The 16,464-nt window shown below is 36.0% G+C and overlaps 1 protein-coding gene across 1 annotated transcript; it reads right to left on the reverse strand.

Moving 5' to 3' along the window:
* Positions 1–773: 773 nt before the first annotated feature.
* Positions 774–15,719, reverse strand: LOC127660091 (fragile X messenger ribonucleoprotein 1 homolog A-like). Its single transcript, XM_052150159.1, has 15 exons — positions 15,458–15,719; positions 13,276–13,328; positions 12,996–13,089; positions 12,834–12,905; positions 12,532–12,680; positions 11,630–11,723; positions 11,427–11,543; positions 10,593–10,763; positions 8,240–8,318; positions 8,010–8,122; positions 7,604–7,690; positions 7,143–7,341; positions 6,351–6,536; positions 6,029–6,108; positions 774–3,386 (listed from the first exon to the last, which is right to left on the reverse strand). The coding sequence occupies exons 1-15, from the start codon at positions 15,506–15,508 to the stop codon at positions 3,219–3,221; spliced, it is 1,713 nt and encodes a 570-aa protein (XP_052006119.1). The 5' UTR covers positions 15,509–15,719; the 3' UTR covers positions 774–3,218.
* Positions 15,720–16,464: the final 745 nt, after the last annotated feature.

Consider the following 16,464-nt stretch of genomic DNA (forward strand, 5'->3'; position numbering starts at 1 on the left):
CTCCATTAACCAACATCTTATGGAATTTTGTGTTCCTTGCCACAGTCGCCCTTCAGCTTACTCACAGGGGTTCTAAATACAATTATTTAATTTCAATACACATTTTAGAATCAGATTTAATCAAACTACAGAATGACCACTAAGCCTTTATAGACATTACATTTTATTTATTTATTTTTCAAATTTGTTAATGCATGATTGCCTGTAAAGTTGCTTTGAAACTATGTGTGTTGTGAAAAGTGCTAAGCAAATAAAAACAACTTGACTTTGTTACCATGATGGTGTAATGTCAACAAACCCTAAAATGACAAAAAATGTATCACATTCACTTTCTTTATCCCCATTCACTTCCATTTTAAGTGCCTCACTGTAACCTTGATTTCTGCTTTTTGTTTTTTTAAAGAAAAGGAGGGATGAGTCTAAATACATTTTTGTGGTAATCAACATTATGCCACAAATGCCATCGACAGAGCTTAACTTGTATTGAACTCGGAACATTCCTTTCATAGGCTATTAAAAGAAAATGGAATAAGCCCTGCGATAAGTCCAACACAAACTTGTTTCAATAGGAAATACATCAACACAGAAAAGAAAACTACACTCAAAGCGAATTCACAGGGTCTTTAATGTTGAAAAGAATTTGCTGATGATAACATACTATGGAAATGACTAATAAATTATGCTGTCGTATTTAATGATGAGTATATTCATCACATATGGAATGTAAAACTTTTAAATTCCCTTTGTGGAATAAAAACACTTAAAACTGCAGAGGAAGATCAACCTTTATTTATTGAAACTGCTTGCATACAAAATATATTGCACTATAACCAAACAATGTCAACGTAAAACCCAGTCTGTTCTGCTATTATGTACAAAGAAATTATTACCCAAAGTGCAGTAACATACAAGGTCAGTCTACCTCGGTTCAGTATCTACAGTATTTCATGTTTTTTTTTTTCACTCCCCCTTTTTAGCTCTTTTCAAATCACAATAACCTATGATGTGTGCAAGAGATGGTTTTACAATTTGTCATAATTTCATATACATTCCAAAAAATAAATAACTAGAAAACAGTCTGTTTTGGCAACACTTCAAAGATTCTGAACGTCGTTTTTTTTTTTAACAGACTGCATTGAACTGTGCCATTTTGCCAGTTTCCTGCCCGCCGTGGACGTGCAGGTTGTAAAAATACTGAGCGTAAACCATTTAAACACCTTATTTTAAAGTGAAGGCTAAGCCAAAATTTTAAGAGCCACAAGAAAGTGGTTTATTTTTTCCCAAACCACAGAGCTGCAAATTCTCTGCCAGTCACAGAGTATTTCTACATTTACAAAGTCTTTCCTTTTGCATTTATCTCGATTCCAACAGTTTTCACAGGACATTAAGCCAGGCAAATCACTTTGAAACTGGTGTATAAGCTGAACAGGTAGAGCTGGTTATTTGCCAAGGTGACTAGCGAGAGAAAAAAAAAATGGAAAGAGGACACAACTGACTCTAAATAAAAGGTTTCTTGCTGTACAGTCAAATAAAACCATAAAAACTACCATGGTTACAGTCACAGTAGGTTTCGAAAGAATCGTGGGTTCAGAACAGCATTGCGTCTTTTTCAAAATGTAAACTAAAGTTTAATGCACAAGCACTAGTCAGATAAGACAAATGGTTTTCATATCAAAGTTAACATCATATTCCCCTCTCTCTTTACCTCAAGGCGAATTCAGCTGCAAAAAGTACAGTAGACTCAAAATTAGCAAAGACATCTAAACTTCAGTTTAGTCATGTTGACAGCATACATGTGATTCACCTGCCGAGGAAGTCTTATCACATTCTAGTTTATTATAGGTTAAGAGATTATAAAGTACTTGCAGAGTTAACACAAACATGATAAGTGCACATTTAAAGTTCAAATCTAAAAAGAACAGCAACAATCTCCTAACCGATGACATAATATACAGTATGCAACCCCACAGATTAATATTTTCAGTCTATGATGAGCCATTGTTAAGACATAGACAAAAAGCTATAGATCTCTGATATAAGTGCTTCACACTTGATGCTGAAAAATACAGCAGCAAAGGTGGCAGTTTACTGTGGCCAACATGAACGGAACATATAGAGCATTTTCACCCTGTTTGTGAGAAAAAAGCGAATTCACCTCGTGTCATTTTTTACAAAAAGGTGTTAAGGTGAAATTATGGGAGGTAAAATAAATGTAAATCAAAGACATTGAAAGGAAACTGCAATGCTACGTTTAAAAATAAACTCATAACTGTGCTATAATGTAAAGATATGCTAAATTTCTAAATAAATTAATATTCGTGCCGCCTGTTACTTTATTGAATTAGCATCAGTATTTTTCTTACAATTTTTGATTTCCAGTTGGGTTAATACCTGTTCTGCTCACAATTCAATGAAAAGCATAAAATCAATTGACTTGATGGAATCTTTCCAGACATACAAAATTATTTTGAAATACATGCAGCACAGAGGAAAAAAACACCTTAGTTTTAGTCGTCGGCTGGGATTGCAACAAATGTTTGTTAGACAGGTGTTGTGTCTTCTTCCCTGATTTAAACATCCAAATTATGATACTATCCACACTAGTTAAAAGGCACAGATCAGACAGGAGCATTTATTTTTAACAAGTTTTATATTTTTTGCTATGTTTTGTTTATTTTCTCCTTTGTTTTTGTTTTTTTGTGTGTTTTTTTTAATGTTTTTGCTAATGATGTGGCGAAAACCTCACATCAGAAAGGGCTCAAGTGAATAAGGACACCAAAGCACACAAAAGAAAATGCATGCCATGATGTGGCATAAACTTGGGCCCAAGTGCTGGAGTGTTTCTTTCCCTTTTTTTGGACATTAGTGAAAACAAATGTTTTGAAAATACAATTTTAAGTCATGATTCCTTATTTTGAAATACATGTATCCACAGCTTCTGTTAGTTTCATAGGTAGTCGTTTAGAAAGTCAATTAGAATACGTGAAGCTTCAGTTCAGATTTTAGAGACCAATCTTCCTTATCAATGAGGACTTCGAAATTCAACACACCACATACCAAGAAACCTTGTCTTCTTATCCCATGATCAATTACAAAGTGTGCTTTATGTCATGTCTCGCAACAGTCCTACTGACCTGCTTCTCTTTGGCCTAATGTGTCTCTAATGAAGAAGCATCTGGATTGGTGGAGCTTGGTGGGAGAATGGGGGGCATTTTTGTCTATGAAACTCCATTGACAACAGCTTGGATGTCTGGGCCATCCTGCTTCTCTTTCTTCATCCCTTTGTCCTTTATGGGTCTCTGTCGGTTCCCTCCGCTGTCTGCTGCAAGACCTTGGGACCCTCGGCTGGTGTGGACGCTCCTCTCGTTATTGCTGTCGATGCGGATCTAATGAAGAACAAGATGATTGGACTAGTTGATAAATTATGAAAACTTAAGCTAAAACCATGAAGATTTGAATATGTATGTTGCCTCAAGGTGGTACACACATTACTTTGGAAATCCTACTCCAGAACAGTTATTGTTTTTCTTTCATCAGACTTCAAATTATTTAAGTAGTCTCAAGATATATATGATAGCAAATGAGGCAGTTCATTTCCTAATAACAAACAGAACATATATTAGAAGGAACAATTTGTCCAGAATTTGTTGATTAGTCTTGGAGGTCCAGACTTCAAATCCCTTTATGTACTTGTCCTTATATTTACATTGAAATGCCATATGCATAGGTAAGACCATGGGGGGCTTCTCATTACTGTGGTTAGGTCAATGTAGTTAGTCATTCAAAAAAGTTATAGAAATAAGGTGTTAATTAAATTACATTTAGTTTGCCATAGCACCTTTACAATCTGCGTTGAATTCAAAAGGTTCAATTTACAGTTGAAGTCCGACGTTTAAATAAACCTTAGCCAAATACATTTAAACATTTTAATTTAATCGTAGAAAACATTCCCTGTCTTAGGTCATTTAGGATCACTAATTTATTAAAAGTGAAATGTCAGAATAATAGTGGAGAAATTACTTATTTCAGCTTTTATTTCCTTCACATTCCCAGTGGGTCAGAAGTTTACATACACTTTGCTGGTATTTGGAAGCATTGCCTTTAAATTGTTTATTTTAATTGTCAAACATGTGGGTAGCCTTCCACAAGCTTCTCACAAGAAGTTGCTGGAATTTTGGCCCATTCTGGTGTGAGTGAGTCAGGTTTTTAGGCCTCCTTGCTTGCACACTTTGAGTTATTGAGTTTCATTGGATTGAGGTCAAGGCTTTGTGATGGCCACTCTAATACCATGACTTTGTTTTTCTTAAGCAATTTTGCCACAACTTTGGAGGTATGCTTTGGGTCATTGTCCATTTGGAAGACCCATTTGTGATCAAGCTTTAACTTCCTGGCTGATGTCTTGAGATGTTGCTTCAATATATCCACAACATTTTCCTTCCTCATAATGCCATCTATTTAGTGAAGTGCACCAGTCCCTCCTGCAGCAAAGCACCCCCACAACAGGATGCTGCCACCCCCATGCTTCACAGTTGTGATGGTGATCTTTGGCTTGCAAGCCTTACCCTTTTTCGTCCAAACATAACAATGGTCATTATGGCCAAACAGATACATTTTTGTTTCATCAGACCAAAGGACATTTCTCCAAAAAGTAAAATCTTTGTCTCCATGTGCACTTGCAAACAGTATTCTGGCTTTTTTATGGCGGTGTTGGAGCAGTGACTTCTTTGCTGAGGTTATGTCGATGTAGGACACGTTTTACTGTGGATATAGATACTTGTCTACCTATTTCCTCCAGCATCTTCACAAGGTCCTTTACTGTTGTTCTGGGATTGATTTGCACTTTCCGCACCAAACTACATTCATCTCTAGGAGACAGAATGCTGAGAGGTATGATGGCTGTATGGTCCCATGGTGTTTATTCTTGCGTATTATTGTTTATACAGATGAACGTGGTACATTCAGCTGCTTGAAAATTGCTCCCAAGTATGAACCAGAATTTGTGAAGGTCCAAAAAATAAAAGTCTTGGCTGATTTCTTTTGATTTTCCCATGTCAAGCAAAGAGGCACTGAGTTTAAAGATAGGCCTTAAAATACATCCAAAAGTACACCTCCAATCCAGTACACCTCATATCAGAAGCTAACTGGCTAATTGTATAAAGGCAAATTTTCTGGAATTTGCCAAGCTGCTTAAAGGCACAGTTAACTTAGTGTATGTAAACTACTGATCCACTGGAATTGTGATATAGTCAATTAAAAGTTAAACAATCTGTCTTTTCTAAAAGAATTGTTGGACAAATAATTTGTGTCATGCAAAAAGTAAATGTCCAAAACGACTTGCCAAAACTACAGTTAAAGTGGTTAAAATTGTTTAATGACTTCAACCAAAGTGTATGTAAACTTCTGACTCCAACTCTAAGGTGGTGAAAAATAACTCATCAAATGTAAACATGAAAAATGCAATTAAGTAATTATTTTATATATAAATTAAATGCAATTATGTAATAAACCTACTTCGAGCATGTGGATGACTGTATACATCAGTCACAACCAAAGACCATTTTTGACCCAGGAAAAAAAAAACTGGCCTCATAACAAACATCTACATTTATGAAGGCAAGCTTTTACAATGGCCTCCTTTTGACTCCAAAATACTGAATTTAGCACTCAATTTTGAGCATGGTATATTAAAGCCAGTCTGAAAGAGAGGCTCCTAATTCTTCTAAACAGACTGGAGAACTTTTAAGATCAAATTTCAAAATACATTTAGAATTAATTTATTTGAAAAGCAAACTTTGGATATCAACATGCAATTAACCTTTTCTAAATGTTATTATTGTGTGTATTCTTCAACGTGTTTCTTCAGTTCTCAGGTGATGAAATTACAAAACACAAAATAAGGCAGAGGGTTAGCTAAGCAACTTTTGTTTTCTTTTTGACAACCGCAGTACAATAAGTGTAATATCAAAGTGACAAGTGAGATCTTACAGTGAAGGTCAATAAGAGAACATTAAAATCAATAATACAATACCTGCAGTGAATCATCTTGAGGTCTCACTTTGGAGTCTCTGGAACTGCGAGAGCGGGACTCATTCCAGTGCATGTCTTCAGCTGATTTAGGATAACAATAAAGATAAACAAAAAAAAAAAAAACTGATGTTATGCTACCTCCAGATCACAAAAAGCGAAATGTAAATAACTATGTTTAAAAAATAATACATGAAATGATCATACTGATAACTTTATCTGATACACTCTTTATAGCCAAATTCTACAGATATTTTTTATATAACAATATGTATTATGTATTTTTAAACCATTGAATAGGACCATAAAAATACTGCATTACTGACTTTTGTATCCTCCCCCTCTTCCTCTCCCTCCACGGCCCCGGGGCACCCCACCCCTTTTGCGTCCGTCTGTGGCTCTTTTGGGGTACCCCATGGACTCCTCATCTGTGGGGGCTAGGGACCAGTCGCTTAGCTCATCTCGGTGATCAGACTCGGTCTCTGATGCATTAGAGGCCTCAGAGTTGGTGCCTAGGGCAAATACAATCAATAGTAAAGAATGATATTTCATGCTCACATTTTCCAAAAATACACAATTAAAACTGTGTTTTATATCGTGGTTGACTATATTGATATGTTTTTTACTATATGGACAAGAGTGGTCGATGACTGACATAATGCATATATAACCTGGCCCCAAAATTTATTTGAGTTTTAATTTGAGATTCATTGAATTAGACAACAAAATACCAAAATAAGTGACATTTAAATTGTCAAACTTATTGGAAAATGTCCATAGTTAATGTCATGAACTACACCTGTGGTTACTCTACTAGGATATCTGTGTGAACTTGAGGATGGTTGATTTAATATTGCCACAATACACCACCTTGAGCCCAGTTAGTTAAAAGTAAATGCAAAATGGCTAAGAAAAGTGAGGATAAGACTTAATCATCAAAGGTTTGCAAATGCCAATAATAATAATCAAGCTTACAACACTGTCACTTTATGTGTAATGAATCTAGAATATATGAAAGTTAATTTTTTTTAATTAAATTATATTAAAAAAGTTTTTTTAATTGTGGCTTTAGTGTCCAAATACTTTTTTGAGGCCACTATATTTTGGGTCCATCTTACCAGATGCCAGTGTCGGGCCCCGCCTCCCTCTTCCTCCACGACCAAAGGGTTTGCCACCACCTCGCGACGGGCCCATTCCATTATCAGCCACGAAGGGTTTGTCTTTTTCGGGTCGTCCTGGGAGAGCTCTGGGTCCTCCACCGATCTGTCTGAGCTGCTCATCTATCTGTAGTCTCTCCATCCGCAGCTGGTCTACCTCCTGTTCAACAAACAATTACGATCAACAGACCAAAAGTCGCTACTTTTTGAATGGAAAAGAGCAGCTTGGAAATCCTGCAAAATATCTTCTTTTGTGTTCCACTTAAGAAAGTCATACGTGTTTGGAAAGACATGGGGGTGAGTAAATGATTACATGTTCATTTAATGTGAGAAATCTCTCTTTAATTGCTGTATTCATGACTTGTTGTGATGTGCACTGGAGGTACAATCTGTGAAACAGCAAGGGGGAAAATTAATCCTACCTTTAGATAATTCAGATGGTAGTCCAGGAGAATGCGGGCATTTGAAATGCTTTCCTTCGTTCCCACAAACACAAATGGCACCATTCCCTGGAGGTGAAAAGCCAGTACGTATAATGGTTTTAGATGCAAAAAAGAAGGGAATATTTAATTAATTGCAAACTGGATTCATTTCAAATTTATGACAAAGGGATCTGGGCAAATTCTATATTATTAGTATGAGACAATAATATAGTGTCTTCATTTTATTTATTAAAATGCATGGTTTCATTCGTTATAGATGGGATAAGAGTATTAATGCATTTCGCCAGCATCAACACATCTGCCACCCATAAATACAACAGTGAGTGCACTTACACACACACAGAGAGAGAGAGAGAGAGAGAGAGAGAGAGAGAGAGACACTGACTTCCTCTAATGGAGACGGCTTTTTATCATTTTCTGGTTCCACTCGAACTCTGACAACTCCTGATTTATCCACAACCTCTTGAATCAGCTTACCACTCTTGCCAATGACTTTGCCTGTAGGACCAGGGAAAAATTATTTAATCATTTAATAAATAATGGTGTATAAATAAGAAGATTCAGTCTATGAAAGAGAATTGTATTCTGTGAGAACTTCATTGTATTCGTCCTTACCGACTAAATTTTTAGGAACTTTAATAACATCTTCTGAAAACTCAAGGTAGCTCCTGGCCTTCCGTACTGCTTCCTGGTCCTAGAATACAAAACAAAATTAATCAAAAAAGGTCAAGTCGTCTCAGATGTTTGTATTTTGGACTGACATATTCCCACTATGTATATCAAAAGGACTGGTACTTTGGTAGAAAAAATGTAAAGACAATAATAAAAAATAAAAGTCTTTTTTCATTGCCGGTACTACTTGGCACAATTCGGTGAGGAATGTTCGGGGTTCAATACAATTGAAGCTAAATCAACCGCAAAGTGATTACAAGGAAAGTGAACGTGGCCAATTTTTGGAGGGTTTAAACCCAGAAATGTGAAGCTTCTAATTTTATAAAAACACTTACATTAATTCTGTTAAAACTTGTGCATTATTTGAGCTGCAAAGATGTTTAAACTGTCATTTTTACAGTCGTTTTAGGGTTTTTTGACATTACATCATCATGGAAAAGTTGTAAAATTGGCTGTAACTTTACACAGAAAAAGTTTGTAAGTGATTGTATCACACTAAACTCATGTTTACACTCATATCTTTTATGTCTTGTGGGTATACTTTGAAAACAGTGAGTATTGTAACATTATAAAATTGGCCCCATTCACTTCCATTGTAAGTGCCTCACTGTAACCCAGATTTTTTTAAACAAAAGGAGGAACGAGTCGAAAAGATTTTTTGTAGTAATCAACATTATGCCACAAATGCTTTCAACTGATCTGAACTTATATTGAACCTGAAAATGACCTTTAAAGTGTTTTCACTGTGGTCAACCCAGTCGGTGTTTGAAAATGCACAACATGGCTACAACAATAAATCAATGGTGTGTATGAATTACAAGGTTCCCGCACCTTGTGCAAATGGACTTTTCCCAGTCCATCTGAACTTTCCATAACTTTTCCAGGCCTCGAGATCACAACTTATAAATTCCTATAAATTCCTTATACAGTGCCTATAGAAAGTCATCATACCTGTCAAAATCCTTATCATTACACCCTGGAAATTTACAAAGATTTATTTTGGTTTAGTTTATTCAGCCGTGTTTACATTCCAACCATTATAACCTAATTATAACATTGAAGAGAAAATAACATGAAAAAAAATTATTAAAATGCCTGGTTTGGATAAGTAATCAGCCCCATAAGAGTAACCACTACAAACTTGCTCAGGTGCAACCGATCACCTTTCAGATCACAGACCCCACTGACATCAGTTGTAGTGGTTTTGAATACTTCAGAATAAAACCGGATGTTCCATGAAGATTCTATTACTAGTAGTGCATGGTAATGAATCCAAGAATTTACCTTGGTTGGAAAGGTGCTTTCAAAAGGGCTTCGAGATAACATTTTAGAAAGGCACAGGTTAGGAGAAGGGTACAAAATGATTTTAAAAGGTTATCTCTATCCCTCGGAGTACCGTTCAGAGCATTATTAAGAAGAGAAAAGCACATGGCACCACCAAACCCTTGCCACTTTGGGCCGTCCCTCTAAACTGGGTGACCGTACAAAGAGGATATTGATCAGGGAAGCTATCAAGAGGTCAAAGGCAACTTTGAAGGATTTACAAGCCCTTATGACTAAGATTGTGTGGTCTGTATATGTGACAACAATATCCCAAGCTTTAAACCAAGATGACCTGTATGCAAGGGTGGCAACACAGAAGCCTCTTCTGAAAAAATGCTACACCAAGTCTCGTTTGCACTTGGCTTCTGATGCCATTTGGCAGAAGTGTTTATAAGGTGGTTCACCTTTTAGCACTACAATGACCCTAAACATGCAGTCAAAAAAAAAAAAATGCTGTGGCTTAAGAATGGGAAGGTCAAAGTCCTTGAGTGGCCAAGTCAGTGCCTTGACCTGAATCCAATTGAAAACCTGTGGATGGACTTGAGGAGAGCAGTCAATCGCCACACACCCAACAGTTTGACTGGAATCAAACAATTCTGCAAGGAAGAATGGGCAAATATTCCCCAATCTAGGTGTGTGATACTGATGGCTGTCATTAAAGCAAAATCCAGGGGTATAATCAAATTTCCAACCCTGTTATTGTAGCTTTTCAGCTTACATACATTTCTGGAACTGTTGCCTTTTGTTTGTTATTTGAAAAAGCTGAAATGGGTTTTGAATACAGGCTTTAAGACAAAAAAGTACATTCCAAAGTGGTATGATTTTCTATTGGTACTATAAACAATACAGGGCAGTATATAAAAGCTGTAGTGTATAATATCGTAAGCTGTTAGTACAATTTTTGCTGACTAGTTGTGGATGAATGGGTGAATGTGACACTAAACGCTGGCTGTAACTTCAGCTGTCTTGTTACCTCTCCATAAATGTGAAACGTGCACGTCTCTTCATCTAGATCTATGGTGGTGACTCCTGGAATCTTCCGGGCTTGCTGGATATTTGCCCCATGGGTGCCTATAGCCAGACCCATGAGGTCATCGCGAACCACAAACTGCTCATGGAACCTTGAGGCAAGTTGCCGAGAGCTCTGGGAGACACAAATTAGATGGTTATCAATTTAGGTAAATATTTAGTCACAATCAGTAGTATTAAAAAGCACATTTTCAAGAGCTTAAACATTACAAATAAGAAGCTCACGCATCTGTAAATACAGTTTTGCATTTCATCAGAGTATCATATTCTGACTAAACATGGGTACAGGCCACAACTGTGCATTTGCACATATAAGAAGGTAATACCCATTTGCACCTGTTAAATATAGACAGTCTCTAATGACACCGCATGCATAAACCACATCGGCTTTCTTTGACACCTCTATTATAGGAATTAAATAACATTATACTGTGTTACTAAAAATAAAAGCAACAAACACTGTTGAAATACAAATTCCTTCATTATTTACTTAACCTCATATGCTTTCTTTGATAAAGAGAAATTGCGCTGTATATTAGTCACCATTCACATTATAGCATTTTTTTTTTCTTCCATTCAATAAAACTGAATGGTGACTGAGGCTTTCAATCTTCCTTACATCTTATTTTGTATTCCACAGAGGAAAGACATTTAGGTTTGGAAAAACATACGAATTTTCGTTTTTAGGTAAAATATTTAAGACTGAAGTCTTTGCTGGCTAGTTGTAAATGACTGGGGTGAACCTGACACTAAACAACAGGAGTGTTCACGGCTGTACCTCAAGTTGCCTGGTTGCTTCCTCATTCCGCAGGATCAGCGTTAGCTTTGTACGCAGACTCCTGAAGTGCATGTCACTCAACATACATATTCGTTTTGCTGTAACCTCATTAACGGACTGAAAAGAAAGAATGATCTGATTAATTAAACTTAACTCCTAATCGTACATTAGTCCTCAAACTGATTCACAACACTGCCACCTACCAAAATAACCAGCTGCTTTTCGTCAGAGTCATATGTGACATTAAATGCTCCGATCGCTTTTTTAAAATCCTTATGAGCAGAGTCCTTTGCACACCTACGAAACAATAAAAAGATACAGTTTATTACTGTAAAAAAAATTAAATACAAAATATTATATGGTAGCACATCAGCTGAAAAGTTGCTAAGGACAAAGGAATCTACTTAACTCTACAGTGTTTTATAAAAATATTTCACATCAAAATCAAAATGCTCTCATCATTTACAAACCCGCGTTAGAGAAGTATGATTTTCTTTCTTCTGTTGAACAAACTAAGATTTTAAGAAGTATATTTCAGCTCTGTACGTCCATACAAATCAAGTGAATGATGGCCAGAACTTTGAAGGTCCAAAAAGCATTTAAAAGGTAGCAAAAGGTAATCCACACGACTACAGTGGTTAAAGTCATATCTTCTGAGGGGATGTGATAGGTGTGGATGAGAAAAAGTACAATAATTAAGTCCTTTATTACTATAAATTATCCTCCACACCCAGTAGGTGGCGATATGTACAAAGACTGCAAAAAATTATTGCCAAAATCAAAAGCTGAAGAATAGTAAAAAAAACACCTGAAATTTTAATATGTTTTTCTCCCACACCTATCATATCGCTTCTGAAGAAATAGATTTAACCACTGGAGTCATGTGGATTAGCTGCTTTTATGCTTCTTTGGACCTTTAAATTCTGGCCACCATTCACTTGCATTGTATGGACCTACAGAGCTGAGATATTTTTCCAAAAAATATTTTTGTTTGTGTTCAGCTGAAGAAAGAATGTCACATCTGGGATGGCACGAGGGTGAGAAAATGAGAATTTTCATTTTTGTGTGAACCTTTAATACCTGGTTACGGATTATGAAAACTTACATTTGTCTTAGGTCTTCTGGAACATCTAGTCTGGTTTTGAGAAAGGTGTTCTTTAAAGCTGGTTTGTTGGGGTTCACAGGTCGTAGCCTCTCTAATGTGACTATTTCATTTAGCGTAGCATCACAGGTTGCATATTCTATGACATAAAACTGGGAGTGATGGAAAAGAAATGACAATTTCATTAAAACACAATATTTATGAATCTGCATACATCATTCTAGCATATAATTGTTCTGTAGGGTACTTCAGGACCCTGTTTTATGGCTTTGATTAGATGAGATCTTGGTTACCAAATTGCTTACCTCTCCCTTTACCATGCGAACTTTGGCTAGCCACCAGCCACATGGCTCCTTATCATTGGCCCTGGAGTACACCTGTGGAAAAGATGTACATTTTTATTTATTTATTTTTTTACAGAAATTATATATTTGTTTGATGTATGGACAATCTTTGTTCGTTCATACCTCCACTTCATCACTCTCATTTATCTCTTTGTGAAATCCAGTTGGAGGTGGAAACCGCACATCCTGGAAAGGAATCTGTCGCTCTGGTTGCCAACTGTGAAATAAAGAATATGTTTGTTTGTATGTGTGTGTATATATATATTCTCCATAATCCTACATAAAGCATAATATTATGCAATGCACAACATTGGTAACAATGTATTAATACTAATGTGACACTGTAAACATGCATTTGTAACTGTTGTACACAATGCATTTGTTTTCTGAAGTTAATACATACTTGTTCTCAAAAGACACTGTGACCGTGCTTTCATGAACATCCTTAATAAGAGCCTGTAAGAAGAGACATTGCATCAGTTACTCAATGGCTGCGTCTCAAAAATTAGTAAGCTGCCTATGTATCTTCAGAATTAAAACAATGGCTGGTTAGAGTAGTGGGCATGAAATACTTTTTGGAGAATTGGCCTGTTCTCCGGTGTGACATGCTATACTACATCTAAAACTACTTTGCTCATTCTTTTATAATAGCGCATGTCGATTTTATGACCTAATTCATTTGTCACAATGGACAGCCATTTAAAATGCAAAAAGGTGAATAAAATGGTAAAACCCTAGAAGAAATGGTGACAGCACCTAAAAATAAAAACTTTCCCTTGAAGTACATTATATACATTTTACCCTAAAATCTTGATGCTGATAAACATGGAAGCGTTATGCCTCAACTACACTATATTATACAATATACCTATTATATAGAAAGGACTATTAAGTAATAATGATGTTTTTATTATTCAGACTCAATGTACACTGGCAGCCAAACATTTGGAATTATGTACAGACTTTGCTCTTATGGAAAGAAATTGGTACTTTTATTCACCAAAGAGGCATTCAACTGATCACAATGTATAGTCAGGACATTAATAACATGAAAAATTACTAATTAAAATTTGAAAAAAAATAAATAAATAAATAATATTCTTCTTAAAGTCAAAGAGTTCTCATCAAAAAGTCCTCCACGTGCAGCAATGACAGTTTCTCAGATCCTTGGCAATCTAGCTGTCAGATTGTCCAGATACTCTGGTGACATTTCACCCCACACTTCCTGTAGCACTTGCCATAGATACGGCTGTCTGGTCGGGCACTTCTCATGCACCTTAAAGTCTAGCTGATCCCGCAAAAGCTTCATGGGTTTAAGATCCTTAACACCCTTTCCCAATTTTCTGTTGTCCAATATTCTGTTGTGTTTCTTTGCTCACACGGACCTTTTATATTTGATTTTCTGTTTCAAAAGTTTCTTTGCAATTTTTCCCATAAGGACTGCACACCTGAGTCTTCTCTTACTGTTGTATGTGAAACTGGTGTTGAGCGGGTAGAATTCAATGAAGCTGTCAGCTGAGGACATGTGAGGTGTCTATTTCTCAAACTAGAGACTCTGATGTACTTATTCTCTTGTTTAGTTGTACATCTGGCCTTCCACATCTCTTTCTGTCCTTGTTAGAGTCAGTTGTCCTTTTTCTTTGAAGACTGTAGTGTACACCTTTATTTGAAATATTCAATTTTTTGGCAATTTCAAGCATTGCATATCCTTCATTCCTCAAAACAATGATTGACTGACGAGTTGCCATTTTTTACCTAATAGTGGCCTTTAAGACATTCCAGTCTATTTCATACTGTGGCAACTCAAAAACAAACACAAAGACAATGTTCAGCTTCATTAAACGAACCAAATAGCTTTCAACTGTGTTTGATATAATGGCAAGTGATTTTCTAGTACCAAATGATCAATGTAGCATGATTACTCAAGGATAAGGTGTTGGAGTGATGGCTGCTGGAAATGGGGCCTGTCTAGATTTGATCAAAACTGACTTTTTTCAAATAGTGATGGTGCTGTTTTTTACATCAGTAATATCCTGACTATACTTTGTGATCAGTTGAATGCCACTTTGGTGAATTAAGTACCAATTTCCTTCCAAAACAGCAAAATCTGTATATAATTTCAAACTTTTGGTACATGTTAATAGCTATTCATGTCTTTTGAATGTACTCTTAGTTCCAGTGCTTGGAACACCTCCTAATAATCCTTATTATAGAAATAGATGATATTATAATCCAATATTCAGCACGTTGTGAACAATCACCCTTAAATGAAGGACAGAGGTACCTTACAGTACTGACCCAGTAAAACCAAGCCAGAACATTGACATACACTGGTGTCAAGATATGCATTAAAAATATACATGATATCAGATGATTACGATGTATCTTTAAACCCCATTTAACGTCTGATCTCAGATACATAAGGCGAAGAGGCCTGGTGTAATAAGGCAGACTGGGCCTAACGCACCATAATGCATGAGGATCTGCGTACATGGATTGTTGAAACGTATTTTCTCATCGATAATTGAATCATCCGGAGAGTTATGCACATATAGGAGGCGTATAATATGAGACATGAACCGCACCTTGTAGAAAGCTCCGCTCGCGCCTCGCACTTCCACCGCGAGCTCGTCCATGACGCCAGTAATCTAATACAAAACTGATCACAGCTGCAGTCAACTCGCGATTCCTTCAACAAACAGCAGAAGTATTTTTCCGTATGTGATCGTTTACGAGCGTAAGTAACGATGATCGTGCTGGTTTATAAGGAAATGAAAGCGAAACATTGATGTGTGAACGCTCTGCAGCAGCTGCCGTTCAATGCATTGATGTAAACACACAAGAGCCTCCCTATTTCTCCCCGTCACGTGACACGGGTCTGCTTCCTTTCAGTCATGGATAGACACGCCCCCGTCATGTGACGCTCTTCAGCTTCGCTTCTTCTGTAATGCAAATTTTGCTAATTGGTCAGAAGTTCAGATTTTACTTGACCTGGCAATATTTTCACTTGCCAAATCACAAAAAAATTAAATAAATTAAAATAAACATTTGTATATGCCATAATATATATAAAAACCTATATATATATATATATATATATATATATATATATATATATATATATATATATATATATATATATATATATATACACACGTAATGTTTTACGTTTGCAAGGTATGTGAACATATGTAAAAATAAACAAATGTAAGCTATTGTGACTGTAAGAACTGGCCTTGTTCTACTTTATATAATATGAATCATTGCAGTTATATTAATATCTTTGTTTAATTTAAAATATTTTCTGCTGTATAAAAGAAAATAAAGAAAATACCTCTTTAATCTACATCACTATTAAGCATACCGTATAAAGGATGTGGTATACTGTAGTAATCACTTTTAGTTTACTCCAAAAAAAAGAGATCCAATATGATTTAACATATGGTATAGCCATAAAAAATTATAAAAATAATTGACAAACAATTTTTACCAACTTGTCTCAAGTAGCTTACAGCAAAAGGGGCGAATCAGTTATTATAATTTTTTATTAAACACTTGTAACACCCACTGACTTTTATTTAAAATCGAACTG

Source organism: Xyrauchen texanus, chromosome 19 (genome assembly GCF_025860055.1).
Source record: "Xyrauchen texanus isolate HMW12.3.18 chromosome 19, RBS_HiC_50CHRs, whole genome shotgun sequence".
Lineage (NCBI taxonomy): Eukaryota > Metazoa > Chordata > Actinopteri > Cypriniformes > Catostomidae > Xyrauchen > Xyrauchen texanus.

Coding starts and splice junctions, on each gene's coding strand:
- LOC127660091 (XM_052150159.1), bottom strand. CDS start 15,508: ATGGACGAGCTCGCGGTGGAAGTGCGAGGCGCGAGCGGAGCTTTCTAC. Junction 13,329..15,457: donor CGAGCGGAGCTTTCTACAAG/GTGCGGTTCATG, acceptor CTCTTCTTACAG/GCTCTTATTAAGGATGTTCA. Junction 3,387..6,028: donor CTCAAGATGATTCACTGCAG/GTATTGTATTAT, acceptor GTTCTTCATTAG/ATCCGCATCGACAGCAATAA.